At 31.9% G+C, this 20,963-nt stretch overlaps 1 protein-coding gene across 4 annotated transcripts in view; it reads left to right on the plus strand.

Moving 5' to 3' along the window:
• Positions 1-16,115, plus strand: part of LOC119635099 (AN1-type zinc finger protein 5) — a 40,077-nt gene extending 23,962 nt beyond the window's left edge. For all 4 annotated transcript variants that reach the window (XM_038029675.1, XM_038029674.1, XM_038029673.1 and 1 more), the window contains 4 exons: positions 11,394-12,353; positions 12,434-12,592; positions 15,659-15,830; positions 15,912-16,115. In XM_038029675.1, the coding sequence (XP_037885603.1) occupies positions 12,255-12,353; positions 12,434-12,592; positions 15,659-15,830; positions 15,912-16,060 (579 nt within the window). In that variant the 5' untranslated portion in view covers positions 11,394-12,254 and the 3' untranslated portion in view covers positions 16,061-16,115. The remainder of the gene's footprint in view (positions 1-11,393; positions 12,354-12,433; positions 12,593-15,658; positions 15,831-15,911) is intronic.
• Positions 16,116-20,963: the final 4,848 nt, after the last annotated feature.

Consider the following 20,963-nt stretch of genomic DNA (forward strand, 5'->3'; position numbering starts at 1 on the left):
ATGAACTAGAATGAGCGATGACGGTATAAATATTAGTAACAATGCTTCAAATGCATTTTATATAAAGATTGCTTTAATGTAAAGATTGACGCTATAGAGGTGTTATACAAATTCTGTGTTCAGTCATAGCTAATTCGCTCACAGAAATAAACCATTTGTATATATTTGATTATAAATAATACGCCATGTTATTCTTTTTAATATGAGCATAATTTTAAAAAGTTGTGGAACTTAAGTCAGTGCCGACACGTCTTCGTGTCAACATGTGCGTCAGAAAACAGATGTTTTCAAAATACTTCACGTAACGAGATAGAATAAGGGACGCGTAGAAAATAAAATGGAAAGGTAGAAAGAAAAGGAATTGTTATCGCAAGCATCAAACTAAAATTACCCAAGACGAATATGTACACTGTTGTATAATGATGGGTTTGAAAGATGGATGCAAACAGAAACCAAATCGTTTGGGTTGCAAATATCTTTGTTTGATTGCAAGTAGGGGTTAGTGAACATTTTGCGTCGTAAATATATCGAATTACACAATTTCATACTAACTGGTAGCAGATAGAAAATAAAACCATATATCTACCACTATTTTTATAATAAGTGTTCTTTATTTAATGTTTTAAGCCTCTATATCAAATTTTTAAACTTAAACCTACGAGAGCATTCAGAAAAACTTTCAGATCCAATTTTTTCTTCGAAAACTAGGATCTAATTTTGGGTAGTAAATATCTGGTTCGATAGCAGAGTAACTCGAAGCTTGAATAAGAAACTATTTTAGATAGTCCACTCATGCTATAAATGACAGGAAAATAAATTCTATTGCTGCGATAGTAGACTTTTTACTGCAAAGTATGCTATTATTAAATATATGTCTTAACTATGCTAATACTATATATATACTTATTAATTAAAAAAAAATTACGAATTTCTTAGTTTTTCTTATGTCTGCATTAAAAATGTAGATAGTTTGTAATTGTTCTCAAATATTTCATAAATATGTGTTTTTAAAAAAATGCGAATCCCGACGGCTTAATAAACACATATTCTCAAAAGAAAAGAATCCCATTGAATTAAGCGAAGTGTTCTTCAAAAATGTTAAGAATCGCACAACTTTGCAGACAACGGTATTTTAATAACGTTAATGGTCTTCGCAATTTCAAAGACCTCTTCTTTTAGATTGTTAACCCAGTTTATCTGATTGAATTTTTCACTAGCTTGTCGATAACAATTACAAAATACCTGAGTCCCGCGTTTTTTTAATCGTTATTAGTATATTTATTTCTTCTCTTTTTTATCGAGAAAGATTCCCTATGTTTTGTTATCGAGAAATGCAAATCTATATATGTTCGAGTTTTTTGTGTCAACCATGATAACAGGTTTGCCTTGTGCAATTAGCCGTCAAGTCGTGGTCATTGTAGTCATGACTTCAATAAAGTTTATCGATTGACCAAGTAAATATACTATATAGTGTGTCCATCGCGATGTTTATATGCGTTACAAAAATTCGAAAACGTCGTGGAAAGTGCGTGTAAAAAGGCAGTTGTCACTTTTACAAATCACTATATTTAAGACAACAGGCAGAAGCAGACGTATGAGATGGGAATGAATGAATCTTTTTACGATTTTTAATATATTCTTCGTACATGATTGTGTGTTCATTCAAGTTCTTATTAATGATCAAACGGGTGAACAAAGCAGTAGAGCTAGGTTTCTGCTATAGATGATGCCATAAACTGCTTTCTCAATTATTTTCATATGATTGTTCTTCTTCAGGCGATTTCCTTAGTTTGTTACGTACACGGAGGTGTGTTAAAAAAAATTTTAGGGTAAATTTTCTAAAAACAGTGAAAATATTTTTGGTTAAGTAGACGCGGAAATATATTTTTACGATATAGTTTACATCTAGTTTCTTTTCAATAGTTTCTGATGTGCACGCCGCACGGCTTTTTTATGAATGGGATCAATGTAGACACACCCATACATCCACGATCGAAACGCGATGCCGCCAACGTATGCATTTGTGCGTTAGCATGGACATGCTTTGTACGATATAAAATAGCAAAGGAATTATGTCTGGCTTGAAGTCGTAGCTATTAACACCCATCACTAATTAATGGACGTTACTTACACAGAAATATAACGCAGTTCCAACCACTCGACATATCGGACGTCAATTATGCCGTGTAGGTCGTGTCTACCGCATATATTTCATGCCATATTTGTTTACAACTTGCCAGTATTCCCTGAATAATTGAAAGCAGCAATTGTCCATATAATCAATATGCATTTTTGAGTATGCCCCGTGGATCGATTTTTATGATTTGCTGCTCTAACCCGAACGCTTCGTCTCTGTTTACAGCTTCAAGTAGGCCTTTTGGTTTTTTTTTTTTTTTTTTTTTTTCAAAGTATATTGATTTATTGAAAGGTAATAGAACAATAATTCGAGGAAGTTACTAAGAATATACTCCAGTATTAAAAAAAGTAATTTATGGAAAATACCAGCACACCGGCGCCATTAGCGCCATGCATCTTTAATTTAGGGGGCTCTCCGGAAATCAGAGCAGATGGTCAGAGCATTGAAAACCATATAGAATTTTAACAAGGAAGAAAACTATCTTTCACCTTAAAATTTTATTTTGAAGGTGAAAATCAATAGACAGAGAGCATTTATACCGCCTTTGATGCATATGTCTGAGATAGAATTGCACCGTTTGACATTGAACGCTTTTTAAAGTCGCAGTAATTCGCTGGTCGCTAGTAATGGAGTGCAAAAATCTTTATTACACCGTGTTAAGAAGATCTGGTGTGCGGGGTGGTTGAAACTTAATCATTTTAAACAGATAAATGGGAAGTCTGAACGTAAAGTAATCTTCAAAGGAATAATTTTAAGAAAATGCCAACATAAAAGGAATCTCTGAGACGGACGTTGTAGGTATAGCGTATGATTTTCTGCCTATCTGATTGTAGTTTACCAAGCTTACATGCGGTAACCACTTCAAGCAATAGTTTTTACATGACATTAAAACGGAGTGGGGGAGTTGATGTTGTTTGATAGGTAAACACCTAGGTGGTGGAATTTTTGCAAACTTAGACAAAACTTTTGCGTTAATATTATCTATGTTCCAAGCATCGCGAAAACTCCTTGAGTTCAGAATGCGTAGTAAATATCTTAACATTAAGAATGACGTTATTATGTATATGGAGGTTAAAAATTATTTTTTGCAACTAGTCATTTATTTACTTTGCTGCAGTTATGTGTGCGTAAGCAAAGCAACCATTCCTTCAATCGTTCATTCAATCGTTTTCAGAAACAGCAATCAACTTAATTTTTTATTGAATGTGTGAGCACTAACGAGCTTGTCCACAAATGCGTCGCAAGCGCTGTTTGGAAGCTCGACGGGTACATGAAGTAAGGTTCAGTGATAATTACGCACAGGAAACGTAGCATCTGCTTGATAACACTTTGTGAGCAAGACTTTGTTTACGTTATATTCAATAATTCTGCAATCTATCGGGCACAGTTAAAAAACTATTGACATTAGCTCGTAGCTGTCATGGATAGCAAGACCTAAGGTACATATAACAACTTTACTTGAATTTTAGTCATCCATAATTCTTACACGAAGGAAAATCACGCGCAACAAATCGATGCACTCTTTTTCTTCTATTATTTATTACGATGACTTTGTAAACCTGAACCTAAATTTTTTTACATTATTTTTTCAGCGATATACATATATGTACGTGCATTTACTTCCCTGCCAGCTGGTGTAACTTTTGCATACAGCAAAAAAAATCTCACCTATTATACGTAAATTACAGAGACTTACCAACACTCTCACACAACATTTCCTTGAGCTGGATGAAGCGTAAATGTATGAAACAACAATAACGGCCATTTCGGTCTCGACCAGACAACGATCCTTTAAAGCAACGTTTGTTTCGGGATCAGTGGAATGTTGGATGCTCTAAATAGCTAGGAGAGTTTCTGCGTGCAGATTGAGCAGGAGTTTCTGCTAATGCTTTAGTCTTTAATTGGCTTAGGATTCTATTACGATACAACTTAATTAAAAATGTTCTACAGTCTGTCGAATAGATTAATTAAGATTAATTATTATGCAGTTCTTAATAATTGGAAACAACTTAAAGAATAACCCGTAAAAATTTCTTAAATTAATTTGTTTAGTCGTTGCTTATGAGCGCACTTAAGTCCCTTAATACCACCGTACACTCGACATCTCGTTTACGTACTGTATTTTCTCTCAATTAAAATTATTGAGCTGATTTTTTATCATTGAGACTAGCAAAATTTGAGAAGGAGGAGAAATTGAAAATAAGTACTGTTTAAATTTTTAAATCAATTTGTTCTTTCGCCATTATGACTATATATGGAGGATTAGTGCACTTCTCATATCCAGTAGACTCATATGTCGGAATACAACTTCGATCGATAATATCGTTTTTAGATATGTAAATGACAATATAAACGTAAATATTTGCAGAGAGGAGTAAGCAATGTAGAAAATCGAATAAACAAAACAAAAAACCGAACAATTTGGTTTTGTTTGAACACGTCAAAGTGTATTACAAATAACTAAAAACAACTTTGTGTGGAATATGACAATGGTCGCGACAATACAATATGGCTCAAAAGGACCTTTGTTCTGAAAACTATGCTACCAATTTATAAAAGAAAGATGAAGAAAAAACAAAACCGTGTTAAAGCAAATTTAATAAGTTCAAATAAATGTATCATTGTTTATTAACATTTTCTTTCATTGTTATTAATGGCTAAACCAAGGTTTTTTTATTTGCAAAACAGTTCCAAAATTTGATTCCTTCCATTTCTGTATATCGTCTTTTAACTATGTCTCTTAATGTTTCTATTGATACTTATTGTGATCTTCCGGTTTTGCAATTATTTTTAACACTTTTTACGTTTCTACGGCTCAATGTGATTGCGTCTCTTATAATACTCGTTTTATCTCCCATTATATTTATTCAAGAAATAGAGTATCTTCGTAGTTTTTGACAATTCTTAAGCTTTACATTTTATTATTAAAAAATTTGCTATTAATTCCTTCTTTATAAAATCTATCTATTTTATGCAGACAATAGGCAAATCATGAACAATCATAAGTGTATTTTCCAACATTATGGAATGTCTGACGTTAACGAGAATCTAAAGTCGGACGTGAGAATCTATAGCTTTTTATCTCTATTTATTTTATCAAATATGTTTTTTTCTTTAAATTTTTTCACTTTGAATATGTTGCTTGACAACAAGTTTCCATTCGAAGCATTTTACAGTTGATATTGAATAAAATCGACACAGAAGAAAGTAAGACCATTTCTGTGGTGGGAAACACTTATTTTGTATATTCCTCACAATTTGTTCATTTGTGAAGGATAGCTGCGTAACAAGCATGTTGCTTCGAAATCTCTGAATGACCTTTATAGAAGGGGGATGATCAACTTTTCAACATTTTCTATTTGTTTATTTCCATTTCTTTTCCTCGTTAAGATGGATGTAACAATATTTTTGCGAGCTGTCTGACATATGGCTAACGCAACGTTGTCGTCGGGGCCTTGTCTTTGTCATTTTCAAGCAATTCTAAAATTTTAAATATTTTAAAAGAAAATTTGCGAGATTGGATCCAGGGTTAGAAAAGTTTTACACGTTTTATCTATAAACTAGACGACCTTCATTTATTTTTCCATTTTTGTTATCCATTCACAAATGAAATTTTTTGAAGGCACACAAGCGATTGTGTGTATGCAATAAATTGCGGCAGTTCTTTTCAACTCTTAGAGTTTCACATGGCGGTTTGTATTAAAAAATGTATGTATTAGAGTGATGCATACTACGTGTAAGTGTTTATCTTTACTACTATATTTTTCTATTACGTAAATACAATGAAATTTTTTGTCTTTCGACTATGTAATGAGGCTTTAGACACACACGCATATATTGACATACTTCAACTATAATAAGTTGACGGTGTGTATGCATATATAGTGCCTCAATAAAGTCTACGTACAACACGAAGGATTAAAATTTGTCGTATTAAAAACCCAATTTATGGATTGAGGGTCAAGAAGTATATTTCTTAAATGTTAATGTGTTAAATAACAAGAAATATACAAGGATGTTATGGTAAAGACACAAACCACTTTATTTTACAGAGCCCTGTTAAGACGTTAACAGAATTTCGTTAAACGAAATCTCGGAGGAGTTTGAGTCAAAATACAGTTAATTGAAAGTTTTTCGAGAAGTTTTTTACAAAATATTATAAACAAAACATGACTTTATGAAAATGAATTAATATTTGAAAGAACAACATTTTCACACCATGTCATAAATGAAGTTGATAAAGCGAAAGTTTGCGTAGCTACTGTGGCCACACCATGCCTTGTGAAAAAATGAAACTAGTACGGCTTGAATCCTCTATTCAACGACGTGCAGGTTATATTAAGTTTTGTTCGGAGAATTTTTTTATGGGAGTTTGAAAATTGCCGTACTTGACGAGATATAGGCCAACATGTAAGCGAACTTTGAAAGATTACTGTGGGTAAACCATGGCCTGTGAGAAAATGAAACTATTGCGACACGAATCTTCCATTTATAGCCTTTCCAACGATGTGTAGGTTCTATTAAGTTCAGGAGGATTCACGCTGTTCTAGTAATAATGAAACCAATTGTTTTATTACCTTTACATTAATTTTGTTCCATTCTCCAATTAAATTTTCTTTTTTTTTCGCACTCGCCCACCCAACTAATGCAATATGTTTTCAATTGCATTTAAATATGGTGAGGGAAATGTGATTGGTCGGCGACGTTGTAAAATAGCCACTTTTTCGCAAGAAGAGATGTACGTTTCGGATCGTTGTCCTTCTGGAAGTCCCATTTGACCGAAAGACCCACTTAAGGAAGTCTTGAAATTGTCTTTCAAAAGATTGAGATAAACGTGATGATCCATTTTGGTCAATAAAGACCAAATTTCCTGCTTCAGTCGTAGACCTGCGACGCTCCAAACCAGGGAGGACTCTCCGTCGCGCTTTAGAGTTAATAATAAGTTTCGAAATGTGTCACCAAGTACAATTAACTAAAATTGTTTTTTGTCGATAGTCTTCTTGAATTGTTGTGATATTTTTCGGGATTAAAGTATATTTCTTATTTACAATTTTATCTTATCCAAAAAAAAGTTTTAAATTATTGTTTAATATTAACTAGTTGTTGGTTCTGCGACGCTTATTGTCATGTGAAATGCGCAGATATTATAGACCGTGCTGCAGATGCGATCCTAGGTCCTTCGAAAGGATTACGTTGATCATGTAGAAAAAGGGACATTGCCGTTTATAAGCGTTTCACCGAGACAATGAATTAAGTAAAAAACACGTGACTAGACCAATACTTTGTTATTATGCCTCTGTTGTGTGGTATATTTAATGTAAATGCTATGTAAAATCAATTATAGCCGTTCAAATTCTTGCTGTTTGCCTTTAGGATTTGGTTTTGGGACCCCCTTGTCTCCCTGTCTCCTTATGAAAATAGAGTGCTTTTGTTCGCCTTATCATCTTCATCTTAACATCACGTGAGAAACCTAGATTATTCTTGTTGTGTTTCCTTCTTAATTAAGCTAGTAAATGGTATTATCGCCCACTTAGCGAGATAAACTTTAATCTACTCAATCTACTCTAGGAACTTTATCTTGATTAACTTTAGTCAATGTAAATATAATTAAGAAGTATTCAATCCATTGAGGGTTGGTTGCAACCTGATATCTATCACTATCTATCTCAATATCGCACTCTTTAAGGGCTATCAAATCTATGCTGTCGCATTATCGCTGTAAATCGTATTTAAACTAGCTTGCAATCTTAACACCTTATTATGATTCGAAAATTAGCTGGTTTTGTTTAATGTTATCGGTTGCTAAACTTTTGCATGTTTGCGATGGCTTAGCAGTTCACTCACAATTTCACCGGTTGTGGATGTGGATATGCTTTTTTCTTTCTTACTTATTTAGATATGAATTTTTTTTTTACGTCTCTTCATATGCTTTGTATTAGTTTGCAATAATAATTAGTGTAAAATTTACTTTGAATTCGGCTATTAATTTATTTAAGAGTTTCATGTGTAAACAAAGTTGCTTCTTAAGACATACATTTCTTAACCCTCAACCCATAAATGCGATTTTTAATAAGAGAAACCTTAATTTTTCGCACTGTATGTGTGGTGTCCATAATAATTAGTGTAAAAAGTCTTGGGAGCAGAAAAGAAAAACGCGATTAAGAAAAATTGTCTCATTTGTATTATATACCCATAACGAAGCTATAGTGTCATGCTGGATTTGTTTTTCCTTGGTCAGCATAAGATTCCAATTAGCTATAACTGGTTGAGAGGTAATCAGATAAAAAGCTTGAAAACTAAGAAGATTAATCATGATTTCAGGTCAACTTCGAAAGATGAAGAGTGCTTTTCATAAATATTAGCAATCCCTAACGAAACGAAAGCAAACATGCACGCATGCTACAACGGAAATCAGACGGCCCGTATCTTATTATTATCTGTAGTATTCATACCTTTAAAATACCCTGCAAATATCTGGTAAAATTTCAGTGTAAAAATATCGCCGGTCAATAAATTGGCGCTTTCGAAATTAGCAAATTATTTGGTTTGAGGTGGTGAGCATCAATATTTACTACAAGTCCAAAGAACAGAAATAAGACTCATAAACGAAATAAGTAAAGAATTTCGAAGAATTTATATTTTCTCTAAGATATGTATGTATAACTATGTATAAGGGGTTTGCAAAAATGCTGATCCCTTTTTCACTTGAAAGAGGTGAAAAATTGGTACAATATGCTTTAACCAAAACAGTTTTCATAATTTTCTACAACATTTTACCATATTTTTGGCAATATGGCGATATCATGTCGAAAGAACTTATGTTGGTTTAGCAGTTATCCCCCATCGACCCATTTTCGCTCTTGGCTAAAAAATAGCATTTTCAGTCAATTCTGATCGCCATTTACAAACCGTCGGAACCAAAACCGACAATTGAGATGTTTGATGGGCTTCAGCCCACCAACAAAAAAACAAACAACAACAAAAATTATAAATTTAAAAGAAGAAGAATATTTAGCCCTCGGCGTTGAATAAACTAATAATATTAAATGGAAAAGTATTATCTTGTATAGAGGAAGGTCAAAACTATCGAATTCAACCGTTATGCATCCCGGTATTCCGCATTTCTTTATCATTTTGCCAGCATATTTGCAAACACCTAATATCAATGGTAAACTTATTACAAACAGAAACAATTCGATCGGGATTTCGTTTTGAAGTACTCACCTTCGGTGTTCTTTCAAAAATCTAAATTAAAATTTTCTTAACTTTAAAAACTATCCACAGGTATTTCCTCAACGATTACATTAATGGATTGGCTTATTTGTGTTGAAAATGTACAACGCTAAGGGTTGTTATTATGTGTTTCGTGAAAAATTATTAATGGTAAAAAGAGTATGTTTAACCGTTTGAGTACCAAGCAGGGCGATCGCGCTGTTTAGGTTTTATGTCGAGAAAACACAGCACGTTTCGAGCATTGCGGACAACTGACGGTGCGTTACGTATTGTCGAAGTCGAGCGCTCAGACTTACTAACGCAAGTAGATCACACAGCTTCTTTTAATGTAAATAGTACATTTTACAATAGGTGAAATAGTACTATAATAATGTGCTTACAGATTTTCTTTTTCGATTCATTATACCTATTTAGGGGCGCATCAAATTAAGAAAAATTAAATAGTAAATCGAGATTAATTTTTCACTTACTTTGTGCGTTGCTTCGTCTAATCATTTTAAAACACACAATTATTAATAATGAAAAGAATTATTAAGAAGAATACGGAAGAACACGTCCGATCACTTCGCAAACTGCAATAAAAGTGATGGAGCAATGAAAAAATGGTATTTCACGACATAAAATTAAACAAGCGCTATTGCGCTGCTTGGGTATTTTCGTACATATATAAGGAAAGCGCGATCGCACTGTTTGGGATTCTTCGACAGTGTTTTTTCAAAACCGCCTGGGACTCAAACGGTTAAGTAAAACATTAAGGGCATTATAAGCAATAAACAGTCTTTAGTAGCCGCAGTTATCGTGAATCTCTTCACCTACGAATGAAAGGTAATACTAGTGCTTCTCGAAAGTGATAAATAGTACTTATATCGATGAATTTTTACAGGAAATCGCAAACAGTGCGGTGTAATATTGTAACATTGTGAATCACTGTAAATAAAATTAAAACATTTAATAGTTTTGCTTTTTATATATTATACATTTTTTAATTTATTTGGTTTGTTGACGTTGATAGGTTGTTATTTTAGTAAAACAGAAAAACCGTGTGGGCGTTGATAGATAAATGCAACGCTTGTTACTGTTATTCTTAATGCCCTTTAAATGAAATTAATAATTTAATAAAGAAGTTAAAAGATTTCATAAGAAGTTTATTATTCTTTACAAAGGTTTAAAGAAATTAAAATTCAAAGTGGGCTCTCTTTCATTTTATGTATGTGTCCTAAAAATTTGAACCACACATTAATGTTGAAGTGTGGTTCAAATTGTGAACTCTTGTTTCAAAGCAATTATGTCCTAGGGGATAATCTCCTCTACACTAAACGAAATGGCCTGAAACTCGCTAAAGAGCGCGATTTTTGACAGGAAAATTTTCACAGGCACATTATCAATACTAAGATGAGCAGAAATTTTAATTGTGTTGCTTTTTGACTACTATTATCTACCAGAGTATTTATCGCTGTTCACTGTGACCATACTCAGTGAAACTAAATGCACTAACCTTGTATCTACCGAAAGCGTTAAAAGGTATAGATATATAAAATACAGATACATATGTAGAAAACATAGGCTTCATATCCATCATGTGCCGAATTGAGCAAAGGGAGCTAAAAGTCTATTGTAAATTATTTAAAATGAAGTAAAATTACCCACGAAGCCAGTCCTAATGTTCGGTGAAAACAGAGGTACAAATGTTAGGGAAACCATGAACATATTTATCATATTTACTTTTTCGTGATGTGTGCTGTGATTTAATAAATTCCATAATCTGCAAGTATTAGTAGTGCTCGCGCACAAATTTTTTTCCTTTCTTCTATGTCAATAATAACGGAACAGGTCATTTTTTTTGCAACATTTGTTGTTATATTGCATTAAAAAGAATGAGTCGACCGTTGCGTGAAGTTTGTTTTGGCCTTATCTCTCCGTGAATTGGTCGAAAATCGATTATTTTCGCGTTTTCTTTTTTTCTTTATACATATATTTTTATACATTTATATATTTATTTATATATTTTTTACTTTTATTTCAGATTAGTTATCTTTGCAGCAATTTTTTAGCATACGTGCGCATTCAGTGTTAGAAACAAACGCCGAAAGCACTTGAACAGCAAACGGGAAGAATCTTCTTACACACATCAATTGAATAAGACAACAACAACAAAAAAAAAAAAACAATTCAATTGCGGTTTACTAAAACTACATGCGGATATTTTTTTATACATGTGTCAAGCATCAACAACAATAAACTCTCCTATTGATGCAACAATTATTACTGCTTAGTTCATTATTACAATTAAATAATTACACCAACAAAAATATCATTATTACGTAATTACGAGAAAAGTTTTAAAAAAAACAAACGCAACAAAGAGGAGGAGTGTTTCTGCTAAAAGAACTGAACTTGAGGATATACCAAGAAGAAAAATTCTTCCTTTTGCTTTTTTCCATTCAATGAATTGAAAACGCTCTTCACTTTTAACTGGATCTAGCAACTTATAATCTCCTGCGTGTGTATGTGCATGCATACATTTTGTATGCCTAATTGTTGTCTAGATTTGAGCGTTGAGCCTAAAGCTTTTCAATCGTTGATCCGTCAGGAAAGAAAATCTCTAACCTACCGTTCATCCACAAAATTGTTTTAAAATTAGTGTTTTAATTTTCATCGTCAACCTCATCATCACCGAAGACTCACTTTAAAGTTTATTTTGAAGTTATTTTCTGCCTACACTTTGCAAAATCCTTGACAATTTAAGTGATTATAAACATAACTAATTAAAAAAATACCAATACCTTAAGAACACTACCAACTTGAATTAGCTACGTTGTGCGAAACCTTTGGAAAAGAAAAAATAGACAAAAACTACAGCAAATAGAGGCAACAACAAATAGAAATGGAACGTGAATCAAACCCAATGCAACCGATGTGTCGCTCTGGTTGCGGTTTCTATGGCAATCCCGCCACAGATGGTCTGTGTTCGGTGTGCTATAAGGTTTGTTTTTAAAAATCGATTTTTCGCAAGACTTTTCTTCTTATTACGTATTTAATTCATTACACCAAAAAACATTTTAGGACTCTTTAAGAAAAAAGCAGCAACCACCTGTTAGCAGCACACCCGTATCAGTTCCAAGCCCACAACCGAGCCCCACGTTTAGTCCAGCCATTACAATACCTTCAGCAGCGCAGCCAACAGTACAGAGTTTACAACAGCAACACAGTGAAAGTAAAGAGGTATGTCATGTATGCCACATATAATATGTATAAGAAGGCTAGCACTGCAAATATTGCTGAAGCAATTGCTCCCCTATCTTTATCTCTATTGCTGTATATTCATTGAAATTTTCGTTTCATCTACAAGCTTATATACAACAGCTTACTTTTCTTCTTTTTTTTTATGAGAACTTCAATTCTTTGAATTTCTTGTCTTGTCACAGGAAAAATTGTTTCTTGTTCAGTTTTCGGAACAAACATTTTTCAAGTGTAGTTTTTGCCAAATTCTGAGTTTTTATTAATTTTGAAAAAAAAATTTTTTCAAATTGCATGGAAATCAGTATTAAGAAATAAAAGGTGAATAATTTTGAAATAGTTAACGAAAACCGATAAACTTCTTTATTCTAATTCCAATTTTCTAATCATTATAACAAAAGATCTCTTTATATTAATTCCAATAAATGAAAAATAAATAATAAAAACTATAAAAAAAATTTTGTAATATAAAAAATTCGGAAAAACGATAAAAAATTATCCAATATGTCTTCCAACGACATCACCGAAGACACTTCTGTAACTAAGATCATAAAAGCTGATACTAGCGGTCAAGAAAAACCTAATAAACTTAATAAAACATCGTCCCATAACGGAGCAAAATATATGAGAGACAGGCCTATTGTCAAACGCAATAACATTGTTAACGATGATATTGTGGGGATTAGTCAAGATCTCACAAGCGAACGTTTGAAATCAACAATTATCTCTCAGTCGCAACCTTTACTTAATTCTGACGTTGAAACAGGAGGAAGCCTAAACAGTAACAGTGACAACGGTGCTGGTAATAGTCACAACAATAACCATATAGCACGGGATCAAAGAGGTGTCCCAGTAAGAAGAACACGTACCGAATCAGCCGTTAATAGGGCAAGTACGCAGTATCCAATTATGTTTCCTTATGACATATTTACCCACAGTCCTTCATCCAACACAAGTTACTGTAACATGTTAAAATTTGTAAAGAATTTATGCATTTTCAATATACCATTTTTCTGTTTTGCGATTTTCACAAGAAACCACTAGACCGAAGTCACCGACAAAAGTAAGTGAAAAGCTTCTGTCATCACATGGAAGAAAAGAAGCTGCGCTGGCAAATACAATTAATCAAAATAACATTAAATTGCGTAATCAAGGTGGTGGTAGTGGCGGTGGCAATCAGCAGCTAAATGGCCTATCGGTTCGTAGTAGCGGTGCAAAACGTGAAAATAATAGCATCAATAAGGTAAACTGCATACACAAATTAAGCTCTTTACTGAAATCGTTATTAAAAATAAGACCTACCAAAGCCTCACCAGATTTAGCGGCCAATATTAATAAACATCGTACAGCAGTGAATAAGAAGACCAATAATAACAAGAATAGCAATAATAAGAGTACCAGCGATAACAACATTAGTAAAAAGCAAAATCTTAAAAAAAATAGAAACCGAAATTTGAACAATCTAAACATAAACATAAAGATCTTGCATAACAACCAAGCAAAATCGCCTTTATCAGTACAAAGAGGAACGATTGATTGTAATTATAAACCGATACGGTCCAAGCCAGCTGGTAAACTCTTCGACAGAAGTAGTGCTGGCAGGGTATCGCCTCGGATAACGTTCAGAGATACATTACCAAAAAAGTCAGTGGATGGCATCTTATCCAGTGACCCTGTAAAGTCTGCGGTAACAACTGATCGTGCCACCTCCACACCTGCTACTAAATCAAAAATACTTAGAAGGCCTTTATACACTGATAATATATCTCATAGACATTTAACAACTCTATTTGCTACCAAAACCCCTCCAAATATTGAAAATTTACATATTAAATCAATTGCTCCCATTCCAATAACCAAATCGTTGAGATCCTTCTATAAATTTAAAGTGTCTCAGAAACCTTCTACAAGTAGTACGAAAACGTTTACGGTGTCTTTCGACGAGTCGTTTTTGTTAAAACAAGATAAGGAAAACATAAATTCAGCATTTTTATAAAACATGGACAAAGCGGAACCGAGCAGAAATAAAGATGATGGTGAACGCAATAAAAAGCAGTCGAAAAGTTCGAACAATGGTGAAGACAAAGCTAACACTTCGGAAACTAATCCTTACTCGTTAAACAAAGACAAACACAACGAGAACCAATCTAAGAATTCGGATGATGATGGCAATGCTACCGATACTTCTGGACCAACTTCTTCAAAAAAGCGTAGAAAGCGGGTAAATTCAGATTACACAACACATTGCCTTGGTTTCCGTGTTAGAAAATGAGATTAATATTGGTTGAAATTTGTGTAGTTTCCTAACCGGTAAAATAACGACGGCATCCATTCACAATAACAGCGATAACAATATTCGTCCGACTAAACGTCAATTGATGCTGCCTTAAAGTGCAACGCACAAAGATGGATACGAATCTAAAATAAATTTCATTTGTTCTAAATCTATCTGTGGCTGATAATAGTCATTACAGGGATCATTTGCTCTTTTGTCTTAAAGATAGTTCCCGTAATGGGAGGTCTGATTTGCAGATAGTTTTTTGAAGAACTGGGAAGAGCTGCTCAAATGAATCCTTGTCTAATAAAGCAAATAGAAATTATGTAATTAACTTGGCACTCTGTTGCTTTTTTGCTACTATAGTCTTACATTAGAAATACATATTTACAGATCCATACTACATTGTTGTTGAGATAATACAATAATCGGTCAAAAGTAGTACCGTGAATATTGCTTTTATGTAGGTTGCCAATATACAAATATTTCTATTTATGTCATACTCTTCGTCCCGTTTTATCAAGTACGTTACGTGTTTTTCGATCCAACTGGACATGTATTTGTTAAAGTTACATTAAGTTTTTTTTCGGAGATAATGAATTCTGTTTGGAGAATCTGACTTTTTTTTGATTTATACGGTGAAATCGAAATAAGTCTCAGTTTAAGACAAAGTGCAAAGGCGGAGAGGAGCAATGGCTTAAAATATTGCTTGCATATTTTTTCTACGACAAATGTTTTAAAGAAACGCATTAAAATTTTGGTTTTCTTTAAACAAGAAAATAACTGAAGAAAACACAGCCAAAACTAGCAGCGAAACAGCCGCAACCGTAGGTCCATCAGCTACTTCCACGGAACCAGCCGAGGATGATAAAGACAAGGAAGAGGATAAAGATGCTAAAAAGAAAAAGAACCGTTGCGCTGAATGTCGTAAAAAAGTCGGCTTAACAGGTAAAATTTTTTTAACAGTACATACATATATATACATAATATATATATTTATTTTTGCATTAAACTCGCATATTTCTTCAGGTTTTCTCTGCAGATGCGGTGGTCTATATTGCGCTGTACATCGGTACAGTGATAAGCACAATTGTACATTCGACTACCGGGAACATGGAGCTCAAGAGATTAGACGCAATAATCCAGTAGTAGTTGGCGAAAAAATACAAAAAATTTGAACTTTTGTGCCATCATTTAAAATAATAATTAAATTAACAACAATAACTTTATAATATATAAACATAATATAAATATAAACTTATAAATATTAAACAGAATATATACAAAAATAATAGAAATATATAATAATATAATATTAAACAAAAAAAAATTACATAAAAAACTAATTTATATAATTAATTAAAGAAAGAAGACAGTAAATGTATAATAGGAACACAAAACGCTCTACAATTTATAATAAAATCGCAAGCGTTAAAAAATTTATATGTATATCAAAACCGATCAGAACCAAAAATTTTCAAATTTTGTATATATATATATAAATATTTATATATATATATATATATAAATAAAATATAATAAAAGTATCTGGAATAATTTTGCAATACAATCAACCAACACCACCATTTATAACTTTCAAGCACTGGATATCAGTTCTATTTAAGAACTGAGTACTGAATTTTAGTTTCAACAGTTTTTTTGTTAACAACTGAATTTTATCCATTCTACTTGTCTAGATAAATTTATTTTATAGCTAATGGTCAACTTTGGGCGCAGTTTATCTCCTTTTTTTTATCAATATACATATATATAATTCAAGCAAAATATGAACATGAGAGAAATTCGTTCGCGACAAATTAAACAACTGGGCACATATTTCGCTTATAGTGATAATATAAAATTAATTCTTTTTTTAAAATCTAAATTCATTAGTTAATCGAATAATAAAAATAAATGCGAAGGGAAATTGTTGGAAAATTATCTAAATATGTAAATACGTGAAAGCTTGGTTTACGTATGAAGAAACAATACTGTCATCTCAAAAACGCCCATCAAACACTTGTCAAAAATTAATTTCACAGCTATTACTGAAATCTGCAAATGACATTAAGAAATCTTACGAAATTCTATATGGGACTACATACAATATGAACGAATGGGTGTTGTTTCACACTTCGCGAAATGTTTTTATAAATGGAATTCGACATTGTTTTTTAATTTGAGAGTACGTGTATATGAATATTAAGCTAAGTAATTCTATGTAAAGACAAAGCAAAAATTTAATATATAAAAGTTGAATGGTTTTCTAAAACTCAGCTAAATACTATTTGTATTACGTTTAAAACTGGGGAGAAGTTCATTAAAAATGGAGTTTTTTGGTAATCCAAGACTAAGTGTTTCTTCCTTATTTTTCGCGGAATTTTTTATGCTTTAAAGTGGTCTTCTTTAGCTTGTTTTTGTTCTCATTTAAAATATATTGTTAAAAAAGAAAAATAGTAAATGTAAAGAAAATAATTTGCTTATATAACTAATGGCTTTAAGCTTATGTTTATTTGGTGTTTTTATTATAATTTTCCATTTCTCTGCCTATATAAATTGCTTTTCAAGTATATATATATTTCTATAATTTGAGTTAAGTTTTTCAATCCGATGTTTTTTAGGATAATTTTTTTTTTTTAATTCTTTTTTGTTAATTCTTCTAGACACATAACAATTCGCATATTAAGGCGTACATATATCTAACCGATAATAATGTGAAATTTGACAAAAGCCTGGGTTTGATTTTTATAAAATTTTTTTATTAATCAAAAACCAATTCTTTTTCTAGTTATAATTAAAAAAATATATAGTAAATAGTTTTTCTGAAAGGTTTTAATTGTTTATTTTTCTTTTGAAATATTAAAAATATATGTATTATTGTTTAAAAAAACGATGGAAAACAAACAAAATAAAATAAAAAGAAAACTTTAGTTAAAAACACGTAAAAAACAAGAAAAAAAAATTGTTTAATTTTCAATCTTCACCTCTTTTAAACTATTTGAATTTATTTCTCGAATTAGTTCTCAGGGCTTTTAAGAGTTTTTTTAAATTTATTTCACTGCGATCAAAGAAACTAGCTGCTACCCGAGTTTTGAATAAGAGGATGTAGATTGAAATGTAAGAAAATGATAATTCAAAATTTCTCTAATTTATAGGCAATTTGTAACTTGTTTGTTTAGATTGCACCCAAAAGAAAAATACTAAAAAGCTTAAAATTATTGTTTTTTTTATTGTTTTTCGGTATTGCAGAGCTTTGATAGTGAATTTCTTGAAGGAGCAAGAAAAGTTTAAATTTTCCCGAAAAAATATCCCTTAGCGCGTTGACGTAAAGAGCTGCTGCACACGTCCTTGTACATGCACGACGTCTATAGGGGTCAAAAACAAAGAAAAAAGAAATGTGTTTTCGGTAGCACTCACTGATTTTAAAATGAGAGTCATCGTGTTAATAGACTCAACTGACTATAAAATACTTATTTGACTGAAAGAAATAAGTTTTACATAACTGAAAATGTAGATTGTATGCAGAGAAGTAGATATTCTGTGTTCGCCTTGGGGCGAAGCTTTGTTACCCACTCCCCAATCAAAACGTCGTTAGCCAATCGAAACTAGCTTTGCTTTAATGTTTTATACGACGATGGTAAAAATTCGTAGTAATTTTCAGATTATAAATTCTTTCCAATGGCAAGGCTCATCTAAATCGTCAGCTAAAAATATACGCTGCAAGTTGGAAACTTTTATTTCTGTTCTTGCTGCTGATATACCAAATGTGTTAGAAAATTTTAATAAACATATCATTAGGTGGTGGGTATAAAAATCAAATAATGAAAAGTGTTGTGCATATAATTTAGCAATATAAAAGTAATTTAAAAAAGTAAATACATATTGTGCAATGGAATCGATTCGAAAAAATATAGTTTAACAACGTCAAATGAATTTTTACTTTTTATTAAGTTAATTAGTAGATGTTACATATGGCAAAATATAAACTTTTTCGTTAATATGTACTAAGTAATATTAATCAAAGTTCTGAAATTATTTTTCTAGTATAAATTATATCTTTCAAACTAATTAATTAATCATTAATATTAATTGTAATGAAAAAAATGTTTACTGAGTCTTAGTATCTATAGTTATTTCTATATTTTTAAGGAAAAAAAATTTTTGTACTAACCATTTAACAACGGACGCAAATACAAATTTTATTTTTCCGTTTTCCAAGCATCGCAAATGCAACAAATTGGCCTCACTATTCTTGGTTCTATTTCATAAATCAAGTTTGGCAACTGTGGTACGTATTTTATAGACAACCCGTGAGGAAGTTCTTAAATTTCAAACATATTTTGTAAATAACTGTATTGATATACATAAAATTTGTCGCAAATCTTTATTACAGTTATGTAGGAGTTTTTTAGTTAAGAATGGTTTCACATTGATTGATTGGTCTTATGCGCCTACATTTATCAATAATCTTAACAATTTTAAAAAAACTATGTGGATTTATATAGAAGGGTCACATTGTAGGGCAAATATAGTCTCATTTTACTTATTTTCTGTTCAAAATTTAATTTCGAATTTATATAAGGATACGTCTAAAACAAAAAAAAAAACAGTAAAGGGGAAGTACCGGCAGCGTACAAGAAATCCAAAAATAATTCCAGATATCCAAGTACACAAAAAATAAAAATCTTAATCTGAAACTATTGTATAGACTGTATTTAATAAGCAAATATATATACACACATATATATTTATATATATGTAAAATAATATATATATAATTTAAAAAATTGAAATTTATTATGTAAGAACCAATGTAACGTTCTAACACTATGTAAATACGCCCAAATAAAATTAATATATATACAATAATGTAAAAAGGGAGAAAAAAGGAAACAAATATAAAAAGAATAAAGAACTGCAAGCTGAAAATGAATAGTAGCAATGTCGCACTAAAAGTGAAAGTAAAGTCCTTCACAATAATTAAGGATTTCAGAGTTTACTCTATGTTCTTTATTAGCAATGGAGAGCATTTAATTACAGGTTCAGTGTCCATGCTTTTTCTTTTCAATTTAAGAGGCTTCAGTAAGACAATTTACCTTTATTTATTTAGTTTAATAAACAAGGCAGAATTATCGGTTATTTTTATTCTGTCCGGGGTGTGTACATCAGTACAAATACCTATCCTTCAATGAGTGCTTAGATGTATTCACCTTTACGTATGACATACATTACTTGAATAGGCAAAAATCCAAAAATTCGAAACTCCAACGATTTCTACCCGCGCCTTTCTACACCTATAATTTCTAAAGTTAAAGTCGTTTGGTCCTCCTCTTTGAAAACTTTAAAGCTTTGCCAGAGTGTTCTAACAAGTGTTAAACAAAGAGTCTTTATTTGAGAGCATAGAAGAATTACAAATTCGTAATAATCAACTTATTCTAGAAGAATAGTTGGTAGGAACGATCTGATTTACTCAAATGGAAAACGCGGAATACATGTGAGCTTTTCAATGTATGTTTTATTTTCCAGAAGGTAAATATTTTATTTATGTATGAACATTTGTATGGATGGTAATTTTTTCTACTTCAAACGAAAGCTCATTGACCGCGTCGGATAACGCAAGTTGTTGTATATACATCAGACCACTAGTTATATAGACATACATACTGATGATTTTATGGATGTTGCCTCTTGCAGACGATATCACTTGTCGTCAGATTTGAACGTGATAATAATTGAAATAACACAAGCGATTTTTGTGGGTATTAGTAACACGTAGATGCGACATTTGGGGTAACTGTAGACTTTAACACGTAACTGACTGAGGCTTTCAATCATAAACTTGGAATATGCTATGTAGCTTAAGTTATTCTCCTCTCTTAGTTTTAAGGAACCGTATAAGTCGCACGAAATTCATTTGTGCTTGATAACTAAACTTTCTGCATTGTTTTCATTTCCCTGTTAACTGATTGCATAATTTTCTGATTCTATGCCTACCAACTCGAAATCAGCTACTTTATTAAACCCAATGTGTTATTCTGGATCAACAGCTGTATTTAAATAGAGAGTTGTGAAGTAGTATGG

Source organism: Glossina fuscipes, unplaced genomic scaffold (genome assembly GCF_014805625.2).
Source record: "Glossina fuscipes isolate IAEA_lab_2018 unplaced genomic scaffold, Yale_Gfus_2 3, whole genome shotgun sequence".
In the NCBI taxonomy this organism is placed as follows: Eukaryota; Metazoa; Arthropoda; class Insecta; order Diptera; family Glossinidae; genus Glossina; species Glossina fuscipes.